The 26549-nt window shown below is 41.5% G+C and overlaps 1 protein-coding gene across 1 annotated transcript in view; it reads right to left on the minus strand.

Moving 5' to 3' along the window:
* Nucleotides 1–26549, minus strand: part of POLR3B (RNA polymerase III subunit B) — a gene marked incomplete at both ends in the record, with an annotated part of 85254 nt that overhangs the window by 12002 nt on the left and 46703 nt on the right. The window contains 4 exons of the mRNA XM_084254639.1: nt 13286–13428; nt 15983–16100; nt 17729–17887; nt 20556–20765. Coding sequence (XP_084110765.1) covers nt 13286–13428; nt 15983–16100; nt 17729–17887; nt 20556–20765 — 630 coding nt within the window. The remainder of the gene's footprint in view (nt 1–13285; nt 13429–15982; nt 16101–17728; nt 17888–20555; nt 20766–26549) is intronic.

Consider the following 26549-nt stretch of genomic DNA (forward strand, 5'->3'; position numbering starts at 1 on the left):
ACTTCTTTGCAGAAAGGCACAGCAGCCTGCTGACTGGCCTGCTGGCATGACATAGTGGTGCCGCCAGGTTGCCCACCCAGATTCTCTTGCCATGAAGAGCAGAGAGCAGCAACTTCCCTAGCTCCGGGCCAGCAGATTCGAGTCAGCAGCAATTCTGCTCCATGGCATCTAGTTTGTGGACGTCCTACACACTACACCCAAATCACAGCAATCCATTCCCTTTGACACCAAACACAGAAATGACTGAGCCAGGGGTTTAAAAAAAATTGTGACAAGAAGTACTCTTGTGTGGCTGACGTGCTAATAGGTCCACCTTTTGGCTGCAGAGTGCTTCCTGGGTTGGCTGACTTTTGCCAGGGCTTGCCTTGGCTGAGCCTAAACTTCTAGGAGGAATTTTAGTTCCCATAGCCTATAACACAATAGAAAAGTGATCTTTGACTGAAGATGTAGAAGTTGAACAAGAGATTTAAATGCCAAGTCATTCTCGGAGAGAAAGGTTAGGATTAGAAACGGGATTCTAAGAATGAAAACAACAACACAAAAACCTACCGACTCTCTGCATGCTGCTGACAGTCCCGTAAATTAACTGTATTTATTACCATCTTACGAGTAGCCTAACTTCTAGGGGATTTTGATGCTTAAACAGTTTTTAATTCCTCTGATTTCTTTTTCTTGGGAGGAGGAGGAGGAAGAGAATTTAATTGTTAACCACAGCCTTCATAATTTCAAATCAGAAAACTAGTTTGTAAATGGCACAGGACTAAAAAAAAAAGTTTTTCTATTTAGCGATAAAATTCCTTCCTCATTGAGTAAAAATTCTGTACCTACTGACAAAGAAACTTTTCTCAGAGAAATTTTCCATTCTTGTTTGATTTCTACTTAAATACCCAAAGCACTTTAGAGTTAAAATTTTTGTGATTTGTTATAATCACCAAGAGCTGAGGTCTGAAGAGAAAGAATGCCAGTTGCCTATTTCACGTTGTCTATTAATACTCTGATTTCTAGTGGCTGCTATAATATGGTAATTAGGATTGTGGGTTTGAGTTCTAGAGCATGTTAGGTACTTTGCATTTTTGCTCAAAACTGTATTTTTATTATAAAGAATGTATACTTTCCTATGGGAAGAACAGAAACAATCATCACTTTATTTCAAAATCAGCTAACATGTGCTTGAATTTAAACCAAGTAGCGTGTGCAACCCTTTTTTCTTTCCTCCAAAAATCTATTTTGTCCACACTGAAATTATCTGACAAAACATTAGAGGCACTGGGAAATCTACTTTGAAAGAGATCAACTTGTAAATCAGGTGCACCGACACCAACATTGTTCAGCGGTGAACAAAATGTTAAAACGCCAGATTCTAAAGAGGCCAGTCCTGGATGGGCTCGGGTGAGAATGGGATTTTGGCTGGCGAGGAGACAGAAGGGTTCGGCTACATCCCTTAAAGACAAAAACAGAAGAGAAACTTCAGCAGTCCATCCACAGGACCGGGTAGGGGGATGCCGGCGTAGGCTCAGAAGGAAGCTCCTGTCACCCCCCCAACGAGAGAAGGTGGGAGCGAGGAGGAGCAGGAGATACAGAACCACCAAGGAAGCCTGCCTGGCATCCTGACACTGGGGGGAGGGTGAGGAGAGAGATGATTTGCATTTTGCATGTTCTGTTTTAGTGATAAGTTTAATCAAGCAAATTTGACTTTTTTATTATTAAAATGAAAGCCAAGCTCCTCCCCCTGAAATCTGAATCTCCAAGAACTCCCCATGAAATCTGATTAATATTTAGTATCAAGATCCCTTTGGGGGAAGTTATTTTGCTATCAGTCCTTTTCTGTCCTTGAGTTTAAGTATTTTATGGGTAACTTTTGGAAGTTTCCCCCCATTCTGTCATAGGACTGCTCTGGTCGCATCTGAATCAAGGGCACCTGTAAGCCAAAAATTAAATCTTAGCTAACTTAAAATTACTTTAGGCTCTGAAAACCCTTTTATATGCCAAGATGGTTCCCATAGCAGACAGCCCTGTGTTGTTTGTTTTGTGTGAAAGTGAATGATAAAAGATCCATGAAATCGACACAGAAAGCCAGAACAGCAGAAAGAACTGAGGGCTCTCCATCATTGCGGCTTCTACCCTCTGCTGACTCGCGGAACAATGGAGGCTACACATCCCACTGCAGATCTAACACAGCTGTGCATTTCATTAGATGAAGAGCACTAGTGACACAAGTAAATAATTAACTTATTCTGGTCCGCTGACTGTGCTTATGAGACCAGTCATAGCTGACAGATTTTAATACAAGTTAACACAAAGACACCATAATGAGCTTAGAAGTTAAAACAAAATATTTAGACAGAATTTGATGATCTCAAATCTCAAATGAGATGGATGATTTTTAACAGTTTGGATTTTTCTGCATTCATTAGGAGGGAGAAGAGCGTTCTCAATCTTTGAACCAGACTTTTCTTGTTTTAAGAAGGTAAATTTCTCTGCTTCAGAGGGCTTCAAATCCTTCATTAGAGCAGAAAGGTTTCTGTTCTTATTTTCAAATGAAAAAGTAAAATAAATGGTGTTTCCCACAAGGACAGAGGCACAAAAATCTCATCCAGTATTTAGAATTCTTAAAAGTTATAGTGGCTTTCCTTGAAGGCTGGTTTAAAAATGTAAATGATATGCAGTATGCTTCAGTGTGTTAACACTCCCCTGGATCCTTGAAAAGAGGATGGACTACAAATAAACCATATCTAATGGAAGCTGTTGTGAAACAATTACTGATTCATACCTTAAATGCTTACACAGCATTTCAGATTTTAAAATAAAAATTTCGGTCCCTGGCTCATGCTGGTGTCTCAACCCCATTGTATACAGCACAGCCTCCTGGCAGTGAAATGCAAATACACCAGTTCCACAAGCCCAGGGACATTTAATGCACTCAGAGTGACCATCCAGGAACTAGACCACAGACGGCCCAACAGAATTCAAAACAAATGAAGATAGGTACTAAGGAAAATCCAGTTCACAGCAAGTTAGAGTAGAAAGGTACTGGAGATAAATGTTATGCCATCGATAAACTATTGTTCAATAAAATATTATTCCCTCACATTCAATATTAATTTCTAACAGTAAAGGCAAAGAATTTAGGGAGTCCAAAGAAACCAGAGGTCTGATGTCAGCACACTCAAGAAGGCAAATCTGGGTACCACTGTCTCATCTGTGTGTCACGTCCAGACCTGGAGGTTCTTCCACCACCAATTTGTTCTTGCTGTTTCCATGGCCTTCCAAAACAGATAAATCATTTTAAGTACAGTTTTTTTTTTTTTAAAGATTTATTTATTTATGCATATAAGAGCTGGGGTACAGGCTGGAGATGCGGAGCGGGGGCGGGGGGGGGCAGTGGTGGTGGTGAGAGGACTCACCAGAGACAGAGTGGGGAGCAGAACAGGCAGATTGACTGAAATACACTGCTGAGGGGAGCAGCAGGCAAAACAGGAGAGGTCTGCTTCGCCATGTGGGTTGCTCCCTGGCCAGCCAGGGATCGAACTCGTGCTGCAGAGGCTGTGGATAGCTTCATAGTGTAGTGCTTAACCCCTTGCGCCACCAGGGAGGCCCCATTTTAAGAATAGTCTTACGGAGAAAAAGTTCAGTTAACCTGATGAATCATTTCATTTTCTTAGAAAGTACTTCTAATTATAAATAGCAATGACTTGGTCAAGTCATTTTTGGCCTTTAAAAAAGATTATTTTGGTACAATGGAGCTATCTCAATCTAAATAGAAAAAAGGGTAAGAATTAAAGAGGCAAAGAAAAATGAAAGCATTCTAGTACCCTATCAAGATGAGCACTCAAGGAGCCACACTGCAGGAGACATCCGTAACGACATCTTTAATTCAAGAGCTGTTTTTGATGGGACTTCAGTGTATTGAGAACTGACTAGCAAAAGGTTTTCTATTTGTTGACAGCCAGGCTGTGTTTTAACATTCCTCTGCTTCACTTTTAGCAATTTGCCTTCTATGCATAACCACTTTTGGATTAAATTTACCACTCTGAGGTTGATCTATATTATTTCTCATCCTTTTCCAAGTGAGGAAAGAGAAGCATTTCTCAATGACAGAGCACACGCTGCATGGCAAGCGCTATGATGAGGTGGGGCTACGAAGAGATTCGGGGACTCAACTCCACTTGAGAGGTGTCCTGTGCAGGCTAATCTGATTGAGTACTGACAACACTTACACAGTTGAGCTCGCCATGTTCTGATGCGCAGCGGATCAGGTAGTACGCTCTGCCGAAATGCTGCTGCTGAAGCCTACGTTTTCGACCATGACCTTATGCAGGTACTTAACTGTGGGGCAAGGCTGATTACTCTGCCCTGTATAAAACCCTGTGCTAACGAGAGCCTTAGTTGTCTGATCTTGGTAATGGGAATAATTAGCACTTATCTCATGAGGCAATTATGTCAGAAGAACAGATGAGCTAAAGTCTGAGAGGCATTTTAAAGTCCACAGAGAAAGGTAGCATCTAAATACAAGGAATTATTATTATATAAGAAACCTAATTACTCTCAGCAGGAAGCAAACTAGTATAGCAAAAGAGACCAAGTTAATGAACAGGAATAGCTGCAGCCACTCTAACTTCTCCAGCTGCAGAGGGCTCAGAGTGGCCCACTCCGCTGGGCTGCTGAGGTCACTGAACATTATCAGGCAGTGTAAGAACTTAAGAACTTCCCAGGACCTGACTCTGGATTTCTAGTTTATTGCTGGTGAGTATCGTGATAAATAGGGCCAAAGTGCAGCAGAAATGCTTTCCAGTTTGACTGCATTAAGAAGTGTTTTTGCTTTGAATGAACTCATCTCAGTCTGTCTTTATATATTCAGAAATGTAAATCTCAAAATCAAAATGCAAAGCCTAGCACAGGTGTGCTTACGTCTTTCTTCCTTCCCCCTTCCAGTTATTAAATTAACCTTTATTTTTCACACCACCACCTTAAATAATCCCAAGGGGGAGGGGAGGAGACAAAAACTGTTGAATCATATTAGCTTTGTTCTCTTGTTGAATCACTTCCAGATCTATCACATCACTTGCCATATCCCGGTTGACATAATTTTAATTCGGCTCTTCCTTACATGTTAACAGATAAATGATGCATAAGGAAACTTGATTAGCTTGCTTATTAAAACATCACTCTAATGAGAGGAGGCGCTAGAAGACAATGCAGTTTTTACACGGCTTTCCCATGAGCAGCTGAATGGTTTGATGGGATAGATTTGCATAGTCTGAAGCACACAAAGGGCTGATTAATTGAAACCCTTACAATGCTTCTGGAAGCAGCTATTGTAAAACAATAACCATAGGAACTTTACAAAATACACACGGCTGAATGTGTCAAGAGCTTAATAAAATGTGTGGAGGCTACACTATTTGGAAACAGGATTGGAGATTTTTATTCTGGGCCATAAAACACTAAACACCCTAATTTCAAAGCTTTGGTTGGATATTTACTGAAAGGTCAGAGGGTTACTGGCTAGTTACCAAAGACTCAAATTTGTTCTTAAAAGAGTAAATTAAATAAAATCTTCCAATATGAGGTGTCTATGTAAACAAAATCACCTTGATTTCTAACATTAGAGTAAAAGCCGCCAGAATTTCTTTTTGAACCCAAACTCTCAAGGATCGTTTGGCATCATATACCTTATCTTGGGGCTCATGCTGTTAGCTCCATGGTCCCCCTTCTCCCCTCCCGCTCAGAATCTTTCATTCAAGCAGGATCAAGCAAAGTAGGAGCCAAAGACATCCAGACTTTGAAGCTTCAGACTAGGAGAGCAGACTTTAGACGGTCTCAAGTGCTACAAGTGTACAAGTTGTTATTATTATTATTTTAAATCAGTCTTCTTAGTCTTTCAATTTTGTAAAACATAACACAGAAAAAGGAATAACAAATGAAAAATATGGAAAAGGCAAAGGTTTTAGCCAAGCCTGGCTTAACTACATTTTGATTTTGGCTTTTCTGCCGCCGGATAATCAACTTTTTCTAACTTCCCACAGTCTCTTTAACTACTGTATAAGGATCCTTTAAAGTGCTGCAAAGTTGGGGGGAAGGTTTTCTTCTAATAAACATTCAATCAACATCTTTAAAAATTCAGCAGGTTGTTGGCTTGCTGTTATTAATGCAAAGTGCTAGCAAGTGACTTTATAAGGGAACTTTTGTTGAATGAAGAGGGGGTCAGAGGTGGGTCTTTCATGCATTTCCATCCTTAAAACTCTTTGAAAGCCAAAGAGCTACCTGGACCATTTAGGGAAAAACTGCATTTTGATAAAACGTCACTTCTGTTTTAAAACAAAGGTTGACTTCCCTCCATTAAAACTAGCTGTCTGAGGATTTAGAGGGAGACACTAAGGAGTGTATGCCATTAACTCAGATTTGCAGTTATTAAAACGCTTCTGTTTGCCAGGACAAACACTCTTGCTCAAATACAGTTTTTCCTCTCCTTAGGAACACTGTTTGGTATTGCTGCCTGATTCTGTGATCTACAGGACCTTTGTTGGAGGTGCTAATCCTTTTTCACATGAGAGACTGAGAAATGTTCTTTCAGGGAAGTGATATATTGCTTTTTTCCCCCCACATCAAAGGAGTCCACTTTTTCCTCCCTCATTGTGGATGGCAGCAAAAGTTAAGAGGAAATCTGGAAATATTATAATTTGGCTTGCCTGAGCACTAAAATGAAACTTAACTCGAGATATCCTTAGGCTGACAAATTTCTGCCAAGGAACTGGGGGGAAAAAAAACCTCATGAAGTAAATTTGCTCACCCTTCTAATAAATGCACTACCAGAAAAAGCAGGGTTTGAGATAAAAATATTTGCCTTCGATGAGTTTTTTTTCACATAGAACCAAACCCCAGAGTTCAAGAGGCCCACATGAGTTATTTTGATTATAATAAAAAGTCTAGTTCCAATACGACACCAGCCAGCATTATATATGAGTGTATCGTCCTATCTTTAGCTCTGTCTATAAAGCTGATCAAGAAAGAATATGAAGAGGAAACATCAAGAATGTTCCAGATGCACATTGTGCTCTACTTCCCCCAGGAAGCCTCACTGTGCATCTATCATGTAAGTCACAGCTTCACTCGAAGGTGAAATCTAGAACACCTGGAAAAGAAATCAAGACTTTTGGGTATGAACACTTCTCCCCAGCCGAATTTGAAACACAACTCAGTAAAACTTTCCTTCTTTTGTAAACAGGCAGGCAACAAATTCAGAGCTTTGATGTACAGGAGGTTATTATTAACTCACCTCACCTTTTCCACTATTTTACATACTACTGAAGGATGAACTGCTCTAGGATTCTTGATCAAGGCCCAGTCTTTGGGGGGAGCTTATTCACGGCACATTCACTGATGAGATACCTCACAGACTTCACAAACACCCAAAGGAAGGCTGTACTTCATTAAAATTCTTTGGCTTTCTCATTAGAAGGCTGTATTGAAATTCCCTTAGCTAAAAAAGTGTGCTGTGAGTGAATCCTGCCTGCTTCTGAGGCCAGAGTCACCTTTTTTAAAAAAAAAAAAAAAAATTGCATAGAACTGGGATGTAGAGGGGTAAGAGGATTCACCAGAGACAGAGTGGAGAGCAGAACAGGCGGATTCACTGAAATACACTGCTGAGCGGAGCAGTGGGTGAGACAGGGTAGGTCTGCTGTGCTATATGTGGGGGAGCTCCCTGGCCAGGGATCAAACTCAGGCTACAGCACTGAGACTTAACCCCAACGCCACCAGAGAGGGCCTGGAGTCATCGTTATGTTAACTGTGAATACTCTTCTTTATCAAATATCAGTATTTCTCCTTCCTCCACACTTGGTTCTCTCAGCTCATTCCTCCTTCATTCTCGAGGTCACAGAAGGTGACCGGTTTACTGGGTTTGTGCCTTGCATTTCTTCAGGGGGCGTTCTCTGCTCAATTATATTCAATCTGTATATCACATGGCACTGAGGTGGATTCTCAACTACTTAGTACTGATTCTCCTGCTTCAGTTCACACTCTCCTTTTGTTTTCTCAATCTCTGTCATGAGCTCATGTTTTACACACTGCATGTAACTGTCTGCCTGGCTTCCCTCTTCACATTTGCTTCATTTAGTTACTAATTATCCCACCACCTTTGAAGTGATCAGGCTTCTGTGAAACTAAATTTCCAAATCTCTTCTCATCATTACAATATTTTAAGAAGCATTAGGTGTAGAAATGCAATCTATACACTTTGGGTGCACAAAATAAACCCCCCACATCAGCTTTGCCAATGCAAATGTAACAAAAGACGAAAATTAGGCAACCCACAGGGCCATGGTGCTTTCTCATCACCAAGAATAACACATTTAATGCCTTAAAAGGTGAGGAAAGAAAAGAGGTGGGCATAAAGATACTAAATCAACACACCTTGACATTTTCTCAGAGAGACTACATGAAAACACAGTATTCCAAACAATTTCACATTTCAGGATGAACACTAACTCCACTAACCACTGCTCTCACCCAGAAACAAATCATTGCAGGAATCACGGTGGGATACCTGTTCCCCGGCAACTTATGAAATTAGCTTATTTCATGATAACCGTAGCCAGCGTAACTGGTGTTGGGGACTCTGTTCTCCATTTCATTCACATTTTACTTGTCAACACCCAGGCTTTTAGGCTTGATCCAGCTCTTCTTTGGCCCCACACTAAGAGCTGCACTGTTGCATGACCCTTTCCAGATGCTGCCAGCTGTGCCCACAGCGTGTGAATATTCTAAATCCTCTCTCTGTCACCACTGTGCAAAGAGCTTCCTTCAAGTGCCCCTTGCTCCACCCAAATTAGCTCCACGAATCGGAAGAAAGGTTACAGTTGAGGACTCAAAAATTTACTTTCCTCTATATCTACTCAAATTCTTGAGAGATTCTGAATTTTAACTAAGGCTACTAAAGCCTGAGTGAGGACTAATTCAAGAAAGAAGTGGAAGTCGTGTTTTACAATGAGTTGATTTTAGAAAGAAAGGGTTTCCAGCAAACACAGCTCTATGTTAGGAGCATGTGTCATTATAGGGTTTGGCAGGCATTTCTGGAACTAGGTACGTGGGGGCAGAACTGACTCTGGGTGGGTGACAGAGGAGGGCTATGTAAGCTGCTTATCGGGAGGACTAGGAATTCTGAGAAGATGACTACCTTAAGGAGAAGACAAAGAAAAGAAACATTAAGAAATATTAGGATTCAGTCTCAGGAAAAGGCTATGTCTTTCCCAAAGGGGAAATCTCAAGGAAATGGCAGTCTTGGGGGCAGAGAAATAATGAGATCTCAGAGGGAAAAGAGCCACCTTTAATGGATTTAACAGGACAGGCAGTGCACTCAGGATCAAAGCCCTGGATTCCAGCCCGACCCCCGGCATCACCAGTAGTAGGCAAGCTGGTCACCTTTCTAAGCCTCAATTTCCTGTTCTGTATGGAAGGGGTAACAATACCAACTAGTACTATAAAGGTTAAAGGATGGAATACAGATGAAAATGCTTGTAAGGTAGTAATAGATAAAAGGTAAAATATTCTACATTTGCATGCAGATAACTCCCAAATCTTATCCCCAGTCCTAACCTCTTTCCAGTACACCAGTGCCCACTTAACATCTTCACTTGTCTAACAATCATCCCAAACCCGAGGCCCAAATCCTCAGCCTCTGCTCCGGCCTGACTTGGCACACAGCATCACCAGCTGCTGGGCCACAAGCCTCATGGTTAATTCCTGTCTCCCCCCGCTCCCCCCAACATCTTAGCCATCAGCAAGTTCTATTGACTTTATCTCTGGCATATACCCATAATCTATCCCTTCTCTCCATGTTCCCACTGCTGCTACCCTAGTCCACACCACCATCTCTTTTCCCTGGAGTACTGTAATAGTCTCCCTGCTTCTTCCCCTGCTCCCCACTTCATTTTGCTCTCCAAATGAAATCTAGGGCGAAATGGTAAGTTACATCTTGCCATTATTCCTTAGTTCACACTCATCACCCAATGGCTCTCGTGATCTCTAGTAGATTAAGAATAAAGTCCAAATTCCTATCTTTGGGCCATGAGGCCAGATGGGGTGTGCTCCAATTCTCTCTCTCCCTGCATCTCACACAATGCTCCTCCTCCGGCATAAGCATGGCTGGACCAGTCTGTCTTCTGCTCCTTCAATTTGTGGAGCTCATTCATGCCCCAGGGCTTTTGAACTGAACTCTCCCATACTTCCCTCAGGCTGGCTCCTTTTCAGCTTCAGGTCTTGACTCACATGTCACTGCCTGTGAGAGGCTGTTCCTGGTCATCAAGCTAAAGTTCCCCTCTCACCCCCACCAGTTGCTCTCGCACATCCTCCCTCACAGGCAGCACTTACCACCCTCATGACTCCCTCCTCACTGGTGACTCACCCTACTGAAGCCACACTGGCCCCCTGTGGGCCCTCTAGCCAGCTCCAGCTCCAGTTTAGACCCCCCTTTTATCTCCAATGCCCTCCCATCAGGAATGTGTGCCCCTTATTCCTCTCAGGTCTTCATTTAGATGTCACCTTTTCAGTGAGATGCTGTTCCTCAACCACTCCCCACGTTTCCTCTTCTCCTCCCTTTTTATTTCTTTTCCTCATTTCAACTCATCTCATCCACAAAAATGTTTAAGAATATAACATAGAAATGTGAAAGTAAAAGTAAAAGTGAGGAGAGACTGCTTCTGGGAAGCAGAGCTGGAAGAAGGGCAGGCACTGATACTTTTCCATACTATTTGATCTTTTTAAACCATGACTACTATTTGATAAAAAAATTACACTTAAAAGAAATAAAAACTATGCTCTGTTAAGGATTCCTCATCATTCCTCCTATTCCTGTGTTACAACTTACACTATGTATTTTTGTTTGTTTTTCCCCAATCTTTCCAATAAATCTGATGAAGCTGTAAGAAAAGGGGATCTAGGCTAATCAAAAGGTTTTACTCTTGGATTAAAAGCCATCTGGAAAAGGAAAACTAGCAAGATAAACTCCTCACTGCAAGTAAAGGTCATTTAACCCCAGGAGTACTTCTTTCAGCTTCACACAGAGATGTACAAATAAAAGCACCACCAGTCAGAACAGATCTCTAAAATCTGCTGTTTCAAATCACAGCAAGTATTTCTGTCACTGAACATCATCCCTACCTAACATTCTGAAAAAGTTCTACAGCACAAAGACTTACTGACATTTTATATACAGGTTTGTACTTATAGGTGCTTACAAATCTGTGATTTTAATTTTCAAACGTAGGGCTTTGTCTATATTTTACATACATGCACTCACATATAATGTATTGATTAAAAACCTTAGTAAAATCAGTCTATTCTCTTCAATTCTCCTATCAATTCATTCACATGTTCAACCATTATCAACTTCTTAGTATCTACAGTAAAAAAAAAAAAAGGCTCTATCAGGCTTTCTGAGAATATAAGGCCATGGGCCCTGTTCTCAAGACTTAGTGGAATTCCAATACGATGGCTAATCGCGACAATGTCTGCCATCCTTCCACTCTCTGCACAATATTCTGATGGCATAAAGCACAAGGTTTTGGGACATCTGAAGTCTATAAACTGATTCAGAATGAAGATTCTCTCTGATGGTGTATACACTTGTAAAGCTTCTAGTGCCAGCATTTTATAAGAAGGTGGTCATGTGCTCTTGTGCCAGCAATAGACCAAGTAAAACAGTGGCTATTATGGTTACCACAGAATGACAGGAAAGCATTTCAGAAAGTGTCAAAAACCAAGAGAAGGGGAAACAGTCAATATAGAGAATTTTATTTGCACTGGTAAGCAGTGGAAAGCACTAGAACTTTACAGTATTTTAAAAAACACTCAAAAGGTATTATTAAGTGTTAGCATCTCAGGAAATATATGAAGTAGAGGTATCAATTTTTTCATAAAAAAATGTTGACAGGCTAAAAAAAAACATCTGTCAACTAAGCTGAAATTGCTTTTGATAAAACAGTATTAGTCTGAGATAGTTTTTACTGATGGAATGACAACTAAGGCTGGAGTCTCTGATCAAACAAATTATAATATTTTATATAGCTGCTTTGCAAATAAACAGCTAAAATCAGCAAGGCGATGATGTGCAGAAGTTATGTCCAAAACAATCAATTAAAAACAAGGCGTTATCATGCTAGTCATTAGAAGAGAAAGGTGACCCTCAAGGTTGAGGAGCAGGACGTGTAAGGCCAAGGTCAGTGATCATCGCTATCACCTCTTACTACCCAGGTGCAAGCACATGCAGACTGCTCAACAGTCAGGAGTGTGAGGTAGTTGCGAACATGGACCCTGGCACGAGGCTCTAGGGTCCCAGAACCAGTTCTGCCACCTACTGGGAACCTTGGGCAAGTTACCAATCTCTCTGCGCCTCTGTTTCCTCATTTGTAAAATGCTGATAATAAGGATGCCCACTTCCAGGGCTGTGCGAAGAATCACCAGTAGGGAAAGGGCGCTGAGAACACTGCCAGGCACAGTTAGTGCTACAAGGGTTTAGCCTGCTCTTAAAACAGGTAAGGGGCAGACAGAGCCCACACTCAAACCCTCAGACAAATGTTCCACTTAAACACTGTGTATCCTAAGAGATCCTACTGAAAATGAGTTGAGAGACACAGTGCAATGTTTCCTGAAAATAAACCACAGAACAAAACCACACACATGGGTGAAAACTGAGCAGAAAACAGCAATGGAAAGTGTGAGGCCCGTCAGTGGGACTCACTGGAGAAACACAACCTAGGAGTGGGATAACCTAGCGGTGGGCAAAGCAGCGAACTGGAGGCAGGCAGTCTGGGTTCAAGTCCAGCTCAGCAACCAATTAGCTGGGTACCCTCAACAGGTGACCTGTTAAAGAAGGGGCGGGTAATTCCGATGTCTGGTGCTGACATCCTAGGATGCTATGATCCAACCAAAAATACAGTATTTTTAAATACATACCTTTCATAAAAAATAGCTGTTATTATTTATTTTTGACAATCTACCTACACTACAGTAAGTATGTCATCAAGCATGTAGTTAAAATTTGGGCTAAGGAGTTGCAAGAGAATGAAATAAACAGTACAGAGAAGTAATCCAAAGGTACATGTTTAATGCCACTAAAGGACAACCAGGTTAATGTGAGAAATAAAACGATTAATTTTGATAACAACGTAATAGCTTTTCAAATATAGAAAAATTTTTAATAGGGAAAACATAATATTTCTTTCATGTGGTTGATAAAAACTTCAGTATTTTCATTTTTATAAATGAGTAGAGAAACGAAGTCACTCACCTTTCTGCCCATGGCGACTACTGAATTTGTCTCCGATCTCTGGACGTCGAGTCTGTCTCAGCAGCATTTTGATCAGAAAAGCATCTTCGGCATTGGAAGATATCATCACTTTTTCAATATAGGAATCCGTGGCCCCCTTGTACCTAGTAGTAAGAGAAATCAAAGAGAAAGCAGGGTTTTCAAGCTGTCCTCTGTGAACAGGCCACGCTGTAGTTAATGCCAATCACAGATTATTTTGACAATCCCAGTTTGGACTCTTGAGTAGTGACTTTCATTTTCCAACATTAAATTCAAATGTTACAATTTCCCTTTTATCGTCCTAGTGGAAAATGGTTAATGTTTACTAAACACTTATCATGAAGCAGGCCTGAAGCAATTTGATCTTCACCTCACATGACTCACACACCGTTATTCCTCACTATAGACGAGGACAATGGATGCTGAGAGCAGTCAGGGGTTTGTCCAGGGCGCAAAACTCACATAAAGTGGACCTGAGATGTGAGATGAGGCTGGTCAGACCTTAACTACTTCTTAAATATTACACTGTACCCAGGTTTCCGATTATTAGTTTTTTTCACACTATGCTCCTTCTCTTTCATTTTACACAATGAATATTATTAAGAGTGGACGATGGATGTATAAATATTAAGTATAAGGGCCTCCCCGGTGGCGCAGTGGTTGAGCGCTGGGTTGCGAAGCTGCCCTCAGCCTCTGCAGTGCCAGTTCGATCCCCGGCTGCTCCCTGGCCACTGGAGGAGGGTCCCACATGGCCCGCAGACCTCTCCTGCTGCCCGCTGCTCCCCTCAGCAATGTACTTCGGTCCTTCTGCCTGCTCTGCTCCCCGCTCTGGCTCTGGTGTATTCTCTCATCCTCCTGCGCTTCTGACTGTACCCAGTGCTTGTATAAACAAACAAATAAATAAATAAATCTTTAAAAAAATATTAAGTATACATGATCCTCTTCCAAAGGAACTCATAATCCAACAAAGGAAGAGAGGAAGGTGGGTGGGATGTCTGCAGTGGAGTCACGCAGGAAGGGCCCTAATGAGTCACCAGCCCATCATGCTGCTGGTGGGGAAGACACTAGAAGCAGGGAGAGCTGCTTCAGTGGGAGGAGGGGGCTTTAGGGCTCAGGGAGCACATAAAGAGGAACCAGTTCACAAATCCCTCTTTGGAGGAGCTTTGTGGTGGAAGAAAGAGGGATGGGGTAATAGCTAGGAAGAAATGCCAAGTCCAAAAGACGCTGCATTTTCAAAAGATAAGGAATATTTGAAGACCTCTGCCAGCCTGTAGGGGAGGAATCAAGACAAAACAGGTTGAAAATATGGATGCACAGATGAGAAAAGGTCATTTAGGAAGGTCCCTAAATGTGGATGAGATGAAGAACCCAGGAAGAGACAGACAGGTTTTGAATTGGAAAAAAGATAATCCTCCTGGGAACAGGAAGAAAACCATCTGCATAACTGCCTCTGTCACTTTTAATTTGCTCTGTGTGTGTGTGTGTGTGCGCGCGCGTGTGACTCGTAGCAAGGGTCGTTGCTCCTTCCGCAAGTGCACCAGTCCACCTTCTCTGTGCTCCCATTTTAGGCAAATCCAGGGCACCCACGACACTTGTATTGAAGACGGGGTGGGGGGGGGGGTCAAGAGTGCAGTTCTGAAGCCAAATCCTTGCTCTGCCACTTGGAGCTGTGTGACGCGGTAAGTCACTTCTTGGTGCCGCCTGTTTCCACGTCTCTCAAATAAGGCTACTGAGAGGACAGAGCTCTGAGAGGCAGGGGAGTGTGCTGCCTGGAACAGTCACTGGTACAGCAAGGCTCTCTAATTAGTTATTATAGTAACTGTGTACTTGTTTTGCACAGGCCTTTGCCCACTAGATGTGACTCCTTGCAGGCAAGTTTGTGGCTTAGTTCAGCTCTATACCTCTGGCACAGCTGGCATGGGGGCTGGCACAGAGCAGCTGTATGTTGAATAGATTTGTTAAACTGCCTTCCACGGCTAAGGAATTCAGTTCTCCTGCACCACTCCCCAGCTTCCTGAACTTAACTGAGTTCACTGGGGCTAGATATCACACTGCTTCTCCTAGTTTTGTTTTTATACCAGCATGGCTGCCGTTACTGGCCCGTGGCGCAGAAGCAATCTGGAGATTGATGAATCTCACTCTGTCATTGTATAGATGAAAAAACTAAGGCTGACAGACGGCAAGTACTTTATCCACTTAAGACAACACACAGCTGCAATTGTATGGGGAATATAAAAATAAAATTTATTATTTAAAAAAAAAAAGACAACACACAGCACAGCTAGTGCTAAACCCCAGCTACAGCCTGGTGTACTGGTGATGCCACCCTGAGTGGTCAGTGTATTTTACTTTTTTAAAGATGCAATTCTGATCACACCACCCTCTAGTGAATGAACCCCCAAACCTCCTCTATCCTGCCTTCTCAGAGGGGGCTGTCCTCCAACACCCAGGTGATTTCATTCCCCCATGCCCTTCATCTTGCTGTTCCCACAACTTAAACCCAAGTTAGAAGGTCTAAGTGATTCCTCCATGTTATCTTCTAAGCCTCGCTGCCTTCATGGTAAGTATTAGTAATCAAACATTTCTAGTTCTCCAACCCTCCAAGAACTTCTCATTTCTACATTCCTTCTTTTTCTGTTGAATCTTTCCATGTATTGTCAAGGCACAACCAATACATACGTGATGGGCACGTCTTTGTACTGTGGCTGCTGTGGCATGTTACTTCCTTCCAAAGGAATCTGAGTGACTGTGGGCATGGACTTATTTACAAGCACTTGTTTGTTTTCCACTTTCTCTCCTAAGAAAGAAGGTCATAGACATATGATTACCGTCTGTGTGGAATGCAAAGGCTGTGGAGGCATAAAACAGCACATGATGAGATGCTGTCCATCAAGTCCAGACATGGAAGAAAAAAAATCCACCCAGACAGAGAAACTAGAGTTCAATGGGGCTCTTTTGCAATTCTGCAGCCCATTTGGAAAAAAATCAGATTAAGATCACAGTGTATATAAAATCAGGAAGCTAACCACATTAACAACAACAATAAAAGGTTAGTGGGTAGCAATTTTACACATCTTTCAGGGTTCAGAACACTTATATTTTATCGATATTTATTTTGACTCATAATATATCACTGCTGACTTACTTGAGGAGGCAATCAGCTATTTCCTCAGTTTTCCTGCTCTTCTTACCTTGGCTTGCATCTTTTCATGGTAAGCCCTAAGACCAATAACTATAATGCTATCAAACCACACTTATTTCCACAGTCATGCTGCCTGTGTTAACAGGGAGAGAAGTTCTCCAAGGAGCAGAGGCAGCAAGGAGAGGAGGCCCTGTACTACGTGGGCTTTGGCAACACAGCAGACACACTGGCCACCCAGGCACCACAGGGGGCCAGGCCAGGCCACGTTTGTTCCCCTCCTTGTGGCCTCCCACCCTGCCCTGCTCTCCACCTCGCCACGACACCTGCTGCCTGGTCTGCCACATGAGCTCTCACTGGTCCCCTCTGCTTTGGCTCCTTCTCCCACTTCCTCCACACTGTAATCAGAATGACCACTTCAAAATGCATCACATCACAGCATTCAGGATCACCATGACAAGGAGCGAGCTTCCAGGCCTTGGTCTGGGCACTGGCCCCCACACGTGCCCACCAAGCTCCCATTCCTCCACACGTGCCTCGTTTAGCCAGAATGTGCTTCTTTAGATCCTCCAACTATCAGGCCGCAGGACACCGGCACAGGCCTTTCCCATGGCTTAGTGCACATCGCCTGCCCCTCCTCTGCCCACCCCCCCCACCCCGCCCCTGCCCAGGAGTTAACTGCACTTATCTTCAGAGCTCGGCTCACTTCCTTGGGGGAGGCTACCTCGCTCTTCCTGACAAGGTCAAATCCTCTTGTTACAAAGTGGCCTGAAAACCCCTGTGCCATTCCTTAACCTGTTGCCACGTGACCTACGTTTGCACGTGTCTTTGGTCAATGTCAGCCCCCACACTAGTCTCCAAGACTCACACGGGCAGGAGCTGTGGGTTGCATCAACATAATTCACTGAGATTTATAATAACTACAGTCCCATTCTTTAGGGGAAGAAGATTTTAAAGTCAGTCTGGAAGCTAAAGGCACAGAAATAACAGTGTAGATGCAGGGATATGATCTTATCCTAAAAAAAATTTTAGGAGACTTTTCCGTGATTCAAAATTATGTGACCAGAAAAGTATAACTAGAATAGGTTACCATTATATAAAAACACACCTACAGAAAAACAGACTATACAGAAGCACATCTCAAGTGACCACACTGGTTGTTAGGATAGAGGTTTTATTGGTTGTTAATTTCTCTACCCTGTTTACCAAATATTCAGAAATATTATTGCATAATTTTCATAATTTCAAAAAGCACACATTCGCCTGTATCCTTTAAAGGCCTTTACCTGGAGAACAGATACCATCCGCATCTAAAATTTCATGTCGCCAGATGGGTTTCCTCGTGGCAGCATCCAACATCGGCCCCATCACTTTATCAAAAGTCTGATTGGTATATCTTTTCAATGTGCATTTTGCATTTTTATACACAAGGCAACGCCCAAAGCCTAAATGAAATGAACATGGTATCAGAATACAAAACTATGAGAAAACATCAACTGCAGATATTTGTGCGATTCAACAATCGGGCCCTCTCTACCTCATTTTCCTCACTCCTCTCCCTACCCTATGCTTCCCCAAATTAAAAACCAAATAGGGACCTCCCTGGTGGCGTAAGGGGTTAAGCACCATACTATGAAGCAATCCGCAGCCTCTACAGCATGAGTTCGATTCTCAGCCAGCCAGGGAGCAACCCACATGGCGCAGCAGACCTCTCCTGTCCTGCCCGCTGCTCCCCTCAGCAGTGTGTTTCAGTCAATCCACTTTTTCTGTTCCCCACTCTGTCTCTGGTGAATCCTCTCACCCCCCGCATCTCTGGCCTATACCCCAGCTCTTGTATGCATAAATATTTAAAAATAAAATAAAATAAAAAAGACAAAGTCCAAACTGTTGTACATTTGGATAGACTAGGGAGGGGACAAACCAAGTAATAATTTGGTCATCTAAAGAGCTGGCTCAGGCTTGTCCCCCACCTACTGTCCATGAAAACAGTGGAATCTCAGTAACATTTTCTGCCACCTTGTCATGCTAGAGAAAGGTGGGAGAACTCTAAGAGTGTCACTGTGACTCACCGAGAACGCAGGGCCAGAACATGGGAATTGGAAGGAACCCAGAGCCTCCTGGGGCTTACCCCTCCACCTTACAGGCACTATAGGAAATCAAGCAGCCAAGTCACCCAGCAAATTGGTGGCAGAACTGAAGAGTCCACCATCAACTGGTTCAGCCAGGATGCTTCATACATATCCTTTCAGTACCTAACTTATGCTAACCATTGCTAGGAAAGTTTTCTAATTTTGGAATTCAGAGAAGTCCCAAACAAGCAAATAAAAAATTTAATGTTTCTCTGGAAAAGAGAGAGAATGAAAAGCAGCAACAATAAATGATTTTAAAGGGAGAGAGTTCATCTCTGCCTTGATGGTTCTTTACTCTGATTACATTTTTATCACATTTACTTAGTGGACAAGGACAAAATCCTGAGATCACCCAATAACCTAAGCATTAAGAAAAATAAGCAAAATGAAAATACAAAAACTTTTAGGTAGAAAAGAAAGCTCAGCCACTGAATTCCACATAGGGATTCATTAGTTGCATAGCTGTCCAAGAGAGCTCTCATTCCTTCAACACTAAATATCACTCCCCAAGATTCTGAAGCTACATTTCTTTCTCATTTTCTTTTTTCCCTTTGGCCAAACAGTTATTTTAAACTGGATTCTCTCTCTAATCTCCCCCAGGATACAAGAGCCATGTCAGAGTTCACTTAAATAGGAAAATATCTCCAGATGAAATGCCAGCTATTACTGATGAAAATAAATGCGTGACTATAAAATCCTGTACTTGTGATTCTCCACCAAAAACAAAACTCTTTCGAGAAATCTAAGAATGTGAGTTTAGAAAATCAATCAGGGAAAAGTAGACTTCTAAATAAAATCTCCGTGCTTTAATGTAATTTTTTAAATACAAAGGTGACCGTGCAATGAAATGACAAATTTCTACAACTAGAGGGTGGATGAAGATGTTTGTGTGGCTCTGAGCAAGGTCTTAGCCATCATGGGCTAATAAATTGTGTATGGCCACAATAACCTCAGCTCGAGAACCAGCTGCTTTGGAAACATTACATGATCTTGAAATTTTGCACAATAGCTATTAACTGCAACCCGCTGGAGTGCGGTGTGAATCTGACCTGCACAGAATCAAGAAGCGTTTTCTCCTAAGTGTAAATGGACATTTTATTTACAGGTGGTAGCTTAAAAGCCAGAGGACAGTAAACTCACATCATTAAATTGTGCTGCGGAGTTTCTGACAGATATCACAAAGTCTTCAGATTTCCGCATAAACGTTACCAGTTAATCAGAAAGGAAAACATCGAGTTTTAAAGCATGGCTGTTGTCATTTGGAGGAAAAAAAAGAGGCATAAATTAAGTGGAGCCAACATTAATGCCAAAGACACATGTCTAGGAGTGCTATTACGGCTGCCTAGCAACTACAAAGAGTGGAGGGGCTACGCCAGGGAGGAGAGACAGATCATGAAAAGCGAAGTCAGACTACAGATCAGGTGATGGTGAGCAAACCAGGAAGCAATGACTTGCAAAAGTGAACTGCCAAACCCGGAGAAAGGAAAGCATGAACTCCCTGAACCAGAGTTTGTGCTTGTGACTTTTTTATTTTTATCTTTTTACTAATAAAAAGGTATAACATGATGGAGTTCAGAGATACCACTAAAAATTTGGCCTTTTATATGCAAATATTGTTAATGAGCTCCTCTCCAACAGGTCTGCTGCTGACCAAATCACTAGATATATTCGAAAAACATATTTCATTTGCTGTACTCTCTGCTAGAAAATAAACACATTCTTACATGTTTTCTGCTGAGGGATTGTCTCGAATGACCAAAAAATATCAATCAAGGAAAAAAAAAGATTCCTTAGTAGTACATCTAACAAATGACTTAATACTCATTAAAAAAAAGTCAACACTGAAACACAACCAACCACTTTTTTATTATAAAATTCAAATCACTTGAAACTAACATTAACATGTAACACTAAGGGATTTTTGCACTGATCACCTCACATTTAATTCTATGCAAAGTTTTCCGTGCTTTGAAACGTTACTCACCTCTGTCCAAGGAGGCCTTGTTTAAGACAAGAGCATCTTCAATGTCATAGCCACTATAACTCATCACGGCAACGGTAGCATTCTGTCCAGCTGGCAATTTCTCAAACTCTATCAACTCAATGGTCTTTGTTTTAACCATGGGCTTTTGTGGGTAAGCGAGAAGGTACATGAGCGTATCAATTCTGTTCCGCTGGTTGTATCCAATGGTACCTTGATAATGGAGACAACATAATGCAACATACTGTTGTGTGCAATAATTAGGTAGCAAAGAACACAGAGGTCAACATATTAGGTTCACTATTAAAACCAAGACAATCTTCAAGTCAAACATTTCAAAAGCAATACCCTTATTAGTGTCTGACAACTTTTAAAAACATTTTTCTCACAATTTTTTAGTGAAAAACCAATATATTTATGATAGACTAAATCATTTCAACTTTTTGGATTTAATTAATCCTACTTGAGAATTTTAGTCTCATTGGTTATTTTCACAAGTAAATTGACAATTCTGGTCTGGTTCTACTATGTTCCAGGAACACATCCAGTTGCTGGAGGCAGGTAATTGGAGAATAGCAGCCAGTGCTGACTGACAAGGAACTTATACAGTGGGATAAACAGATATATTTCACCCAACAAAGTCACAGTTACCAAAGTCCTACATGAAAAAAAAAAAAAAAAACTAGAAAAGGGAGGGAATGAACTGAAGAAGAGGAATTCAAGCAAACACAGAGAATGTATTTATTCATCTGTATAACTACTCCTTTGCTAAAGCAGTAGGGAACATCTACTCTGCAGCTAAAATGGGGAACCGCCTGGTCTCTTCCTGTTAGGAAGCTGGGGCGCTGTCCAATCAGGGCTGGGCACTTCCCTCCTTAGCCACCAGGCTGTTCCCTTGGAAAGGTGGACTGGAAAGATACACCTTTGGAAGGTGTACGCCTTGGAAAGGTGTACTGTCAACTGGAAGTGAAGTCAGTATGCTAACCTCTGTCCCTTCAGGGTTCATTAGAATTCACCACCTGCCTGAAAAACCCAGAGACCTTAAAACTGGAACTCAGGGCTGCCCTACTGCTGAGGGAGCGTGTGGGCTACTGAGTCTCCTTAACTTCTCCCCGGATCGTTTCTTTTCCCTCCAAGAGGTTGAGAAGTCAGAATAGCTGTTCATGTTAGGTGAGAGAAGGCAGCTCTGAAGTCTCTTGCACATGATTTGGGGGGCAGAGTCACAATGCCCCAACCCAGAAGCCTATGTGCCTGTTCATGGACTTTGGCTCTAACGTGAACAGATATCAAAAAGCATTTGTTTCCTTCACCACCTTCTCCATACTCAAGTCTTTGACTTCAATTTAGAGATGAAAATATTCAAGCAGCAAAAATAGTACAGAACTTCCAGACAACTGGCACTGCAACAAGCCATAAAACCTGTGCAGCACTAAAGAAACCAACACCTAGTAAGCACTGGGGCCACTATGGTCTCAGTAAAGAGCAAGCAAAGGGAACTCAAGGATCATGTTGTGAAAATTTATCAAGTTTCAGCTGAAAAACAATGGCTAACCTGAGCCCCATGAACTTCACACTATAAACTACCAATTAATTTATGTTATTTTAGTGCCAACTAATAAAGTGGGTAGGCTACCTGATAATAGATCACTTACTGTAGAAATAAAATCACTGCTGCTTGGATCGTGGTCAAATTCACTGACAATAAGTTTGTCCTTTAACATGAAATCATTGAAAATTTATGTTGAGATTTCAGCTCCAGTTGTATACTTTACCCAGCTTGAGACGAGGGTGCAGGCAATGTCCCGCCAGGCTGCCAAGCATGTTTTCTGAAACCTGAGACAAGCAATATCATGCAGCAGGGAAGCAGGAGAGGCCGCACCTCTGAACAATGGCAGGAGACCACATCCTGCTATGAACTGTGCTCCCGGGCCCAGAACACAATCCTGGTGTGTTACAGCTGGTGGCTGCACGGGACAACAACTGGGTTTAGCAAATGTTTGATGCTTATAATCTCATCCAAAATTTTCTTAAAAGAATTTGTAGGAATGGGCAAGTAATTTACATGCTTAGCAGCACTGACTATGTGTAGTTAAAACATGATTTAAACACGATTGACTTCTATGTTATAAAACTTCAAAATGCCATCTGATCCCTGACTTCTGTAAAAATTACGAATGGCTGGCTGTTTTGCTGAAAATATGACATTTTTTAGATAAAATGTCATAAAGAAATTAGATTACAAGGGGGAGATCTGGGTGAAGCACATGTTGAAACAAAAAGAGCCTTTACTGTCCTCACCTCCTCTAAAGGGGTGCTACAGACAGCCCCCAACACAGAAAGTGTGTCTGTGAGCCGCTATCTCCTTCTACAGCCTCATTTTGCTATAATTACAGTCTCCAATGATTTTCTTTTCTTACTACTCAGGACATAATCTTTTTGGACCATAAATTTCTTAAGAAGTCACAACTTGGCACAGCAAGATATACAAATGTAGGTTAAAATAGTATACAAGTTTTTGTTTTAAGGTGGAATGAAAGGAGGCTACAAATAGCTTAGAAAATGTGTACTGAAAAAAAAAACTTTATGTATTAAAGTTTTCTTTCTTTGCCCAATTTTTAAAGCTTTTTTTCCTTACATTATTGTATTCCCCATACTTCTCCCACCACCATATCACCCGTGAGCAATCACCATATTTCCTTGTGTTCTTCCCTCTTCTGTTTTAATCTCCCTCCCTCCCCAGGCCTTGCTGTATGCCTCAGATCTATGGTCAGCTTGCTAGTTTTGACTTTTCATTGACCTTTTGTTTGGTTTCTCTATATTCTGCATATAAGTGAGACCATCCAATATTTATCTTTTTCGTTCTGCCTTACTTCGGCTAGCATAATCCCTTCCAGCTCCATCCATGTTGCTGCAAATGGTATGAGTTTGTCTTTTTTGATCACTGAGCAATATTCCATTGTATAAATATATCACAACCTTTTGATCCATTCGTCTACTTTGTGCCCAATTTCTTTTTAATCAACATTACTGAATACAATAAGCTCCACCCATTTAAACTGACAAATTGATGAGTTCTGACACACGTATATACCTGTGAGACCACTAACATTAAATAACACAGATGTAGTCTCTCAAGAAGCTTATAATCTGTAGTCTAGCAGGGAACACACCTTGATCATGATCCAGAGTGAACAGGAAAAAATGAGAAAATAAGTTTGGCTGTGAAGACTTTAAGTAAATGTTATAGATAACACTGCATATAAGATACAGCCTTTTATAAGTTCCTCAACCAAATGGGATTCAGTTTCCTTGTTAGAAACAAGTCTGTATTCTATCTGATGGAATTATTATGATCAAAATGAGAAATATATGTAAAGTATTTGGCTATTCAGTAAGCGGCAAAATTCATGTGGCTAATATTAACATTAGTGGTGATAAAAAATATGCACCTCATCACGCTGCAAATGAACCATTCTACCTGCAGCTTTAAATCTACATCCTGACCTTTAGTTTAATTTTACCTTGATAAGGAGTCTCAGGAAATGTTATATAAGTTTACACAGCTACATAATGAATAAAAATGTTTTTTGACTAATATCAGAATTCTTAAAAATAATTGCCAGGGATGATTTGGTCAAGATAGCATCTCATTTTGTACCCCCAAATGGACAAAGAATAAACATGCTTTTAAAAAATTAAAACAGAGGTGGGGGAGGAGTAGAACAAAATAAAATTTCCCAGTCCATCCCATTCTACTCTAAAATGGGGTATACAAGGGAATGTATACAAGGGTATACATTCTATTTCTATGCTTAGAAATAGAGTCTACTGAAAACAAAAACACTGAGCAGCATTAGCTCCTGAGTATAAAAACAAAGTCCCAACAATTTGGAGCTGAGGGGGAAGGGGTGGTGCGCAAGTGGGGCCGGGGGAGGTATGTGATGCATATTCATGACTGGAGCTGATAGTGACCACAAGGTCCTTTTAAACAGAAAAAAGTATTCCACCAGAGGACTGCCAACTAATAAAATGGGCAGGATATGAAAGTGTGACTCATGTGAGCTGGAAGCCCGGGGCCAGGGAGCACACACAATGCAGCGCTGACCGGCCTTTACTTTAGCCTGAGTGACCCGGGACCTCGCCTCTCCACACCGCCCACCTGACTTCTGCTCCATGCAGGGAGATGTCTCTCAGGAGCACAGGAAAGTGCTTGTGTGGGAACTTGCACAGCAAGAATATCTTAAATAGCCTTAGATATAAGAAACACCCTCTGCTGGTGTTCCCTGTTGGTTTAAAGCCAGCTCTCTTTTTCGTACAAGGTTAAATTTCAGTCTCTGTGTAATGAACTAGTCTTGGTCTCTGTAGTGACAGAAAATGACTTTCTCTCATTTCTCCACTCCATGGAGCAGGAGGGGCTGGTAGGGAATGGCAGAGAGCAAATTTCCAAGGGAGGCTAGCATTTGGAGAATTAATTCTGGGCTACTGTCCTCTACTTTCCACATGGACTGCTAGAAGGAGGGCAACTAAAGATTATTTTAGAAATTCCATACAGAATCTCTGACATGTTTACAGTCTTCAACCATGGCTCCTATTTCAAAGATACCATGACTTTTAGTTATGAGCTGTCAAGTCTGCATGGAATTAAAAGGACCAGAGAAATCCTACTTCGAGTGCCAGGCCTCCTTCACAGACCTGGGTCTTTGCTGTGGGGTTCTTCCCTTTGCCTGTCTTTTTCCTTTTGTGATTTTTCATATAGACCTCGCTCAACAGTCTGCAGCTATTTCCAGTGTCCAAAAAAAAATGTGACCATGTTCTATGCCAACTTTAAATGTACTTTTATCTTGCTGCTTTTCTTTCCAGTCAGGTGTTTTGTAATAACAAATAGTAACAAAGCCTTTTTTTTATTACTTAAGATATTCAGTGGCTTTTGTCTTCCCAGCGTCAGCAGTAACGTCAGAGGATTGTATCCAAGGAGCTAAATGTGCAGGACCCAGGGTCAGAGCAGCTGAATACACCAACCTCAGAAAACACAGACAATGAATTGCAAATGACACTCAAAACAAAACGAGAAAAAAAACCTTCACACAGAAAACTACAAAAGAACTCTACAGACACTGAATTGGCTTTCTGTACACACTGATCCTGCTTAACTGTGTGTGGTAACTAACCAAACGTTTCAGATACGCAAGGCCACAAATAAAGACTTTTTTTTCCTGTAGGAAGGGGGGGTTTACAAAAATAAAAATATTTTTTCTCTTCTTCAAGTTTCTTCTGTATTTAAAAAAAAGATTTGCGAGATGGAGATAGAGGCGGCCCTTTCTGTTTCAATCTTCAAACACACTGAGCAGTGGCGTGAGCGATGAAGTGATTAGTCTTCCCTTAATTCTGCTGAAGGTTCTACACAAAAGGTGTATTGTTTCAGCCGGGATTCACATCATGAAACAAAATGGTTTGGTAAACCCAATAGGAGTGATAGCCCTTTCATGACACACAGGGTTCAGTACTGTATATTTCAACTTGTTAGCAAGTCAGAAGCACAAGCGGGAAATCGGCCTACACTGCCGCCGAGGATGAATGGGAAAGGCTAAATTGATGAGCCGCTGTTTAGATTTTCCCACTGGGAATTATTCTGAACTGTCCGGGCATTACATCATTCAGGTAAATGGCAGCAGGACAACATGCCCCTTATTCCTTCGTAGCCAACCAAAGGGCAATGTATAAACTTGAAAAGAATATCTATATGCTCTATCTTTAATGAGATATAGAATTCCTTAATTGTCAAGCTGCGGATAATTGCAGCTGATTTGCGGTAACTGAGAAGTTAAATGCATTCTGATTGTTACCCAAAGGTAATGCAAAAACCCTTTACAGTTTCTTTATGTAGCTACTTATAGGATCCTTTAAAAATCAGAGATGACAAATCATATCGATGTTACTGACATACATGAAAATAAAATTCATTACGTTTATTAGTATTTAAACAATTTTTCAAATATC

This window comes from Talpa europaea, assembly GCF_964194135.1.
Source record: "Talpa europaea genome assembly, chromosome: 15".
Classification (NCBI taxonomy): domain Eukaryota; kingdom Metazoa; phylum Chordata; class Mammalia; order Eulipotyphla; family Talpidae; genus Talpa; species Talpa europaea.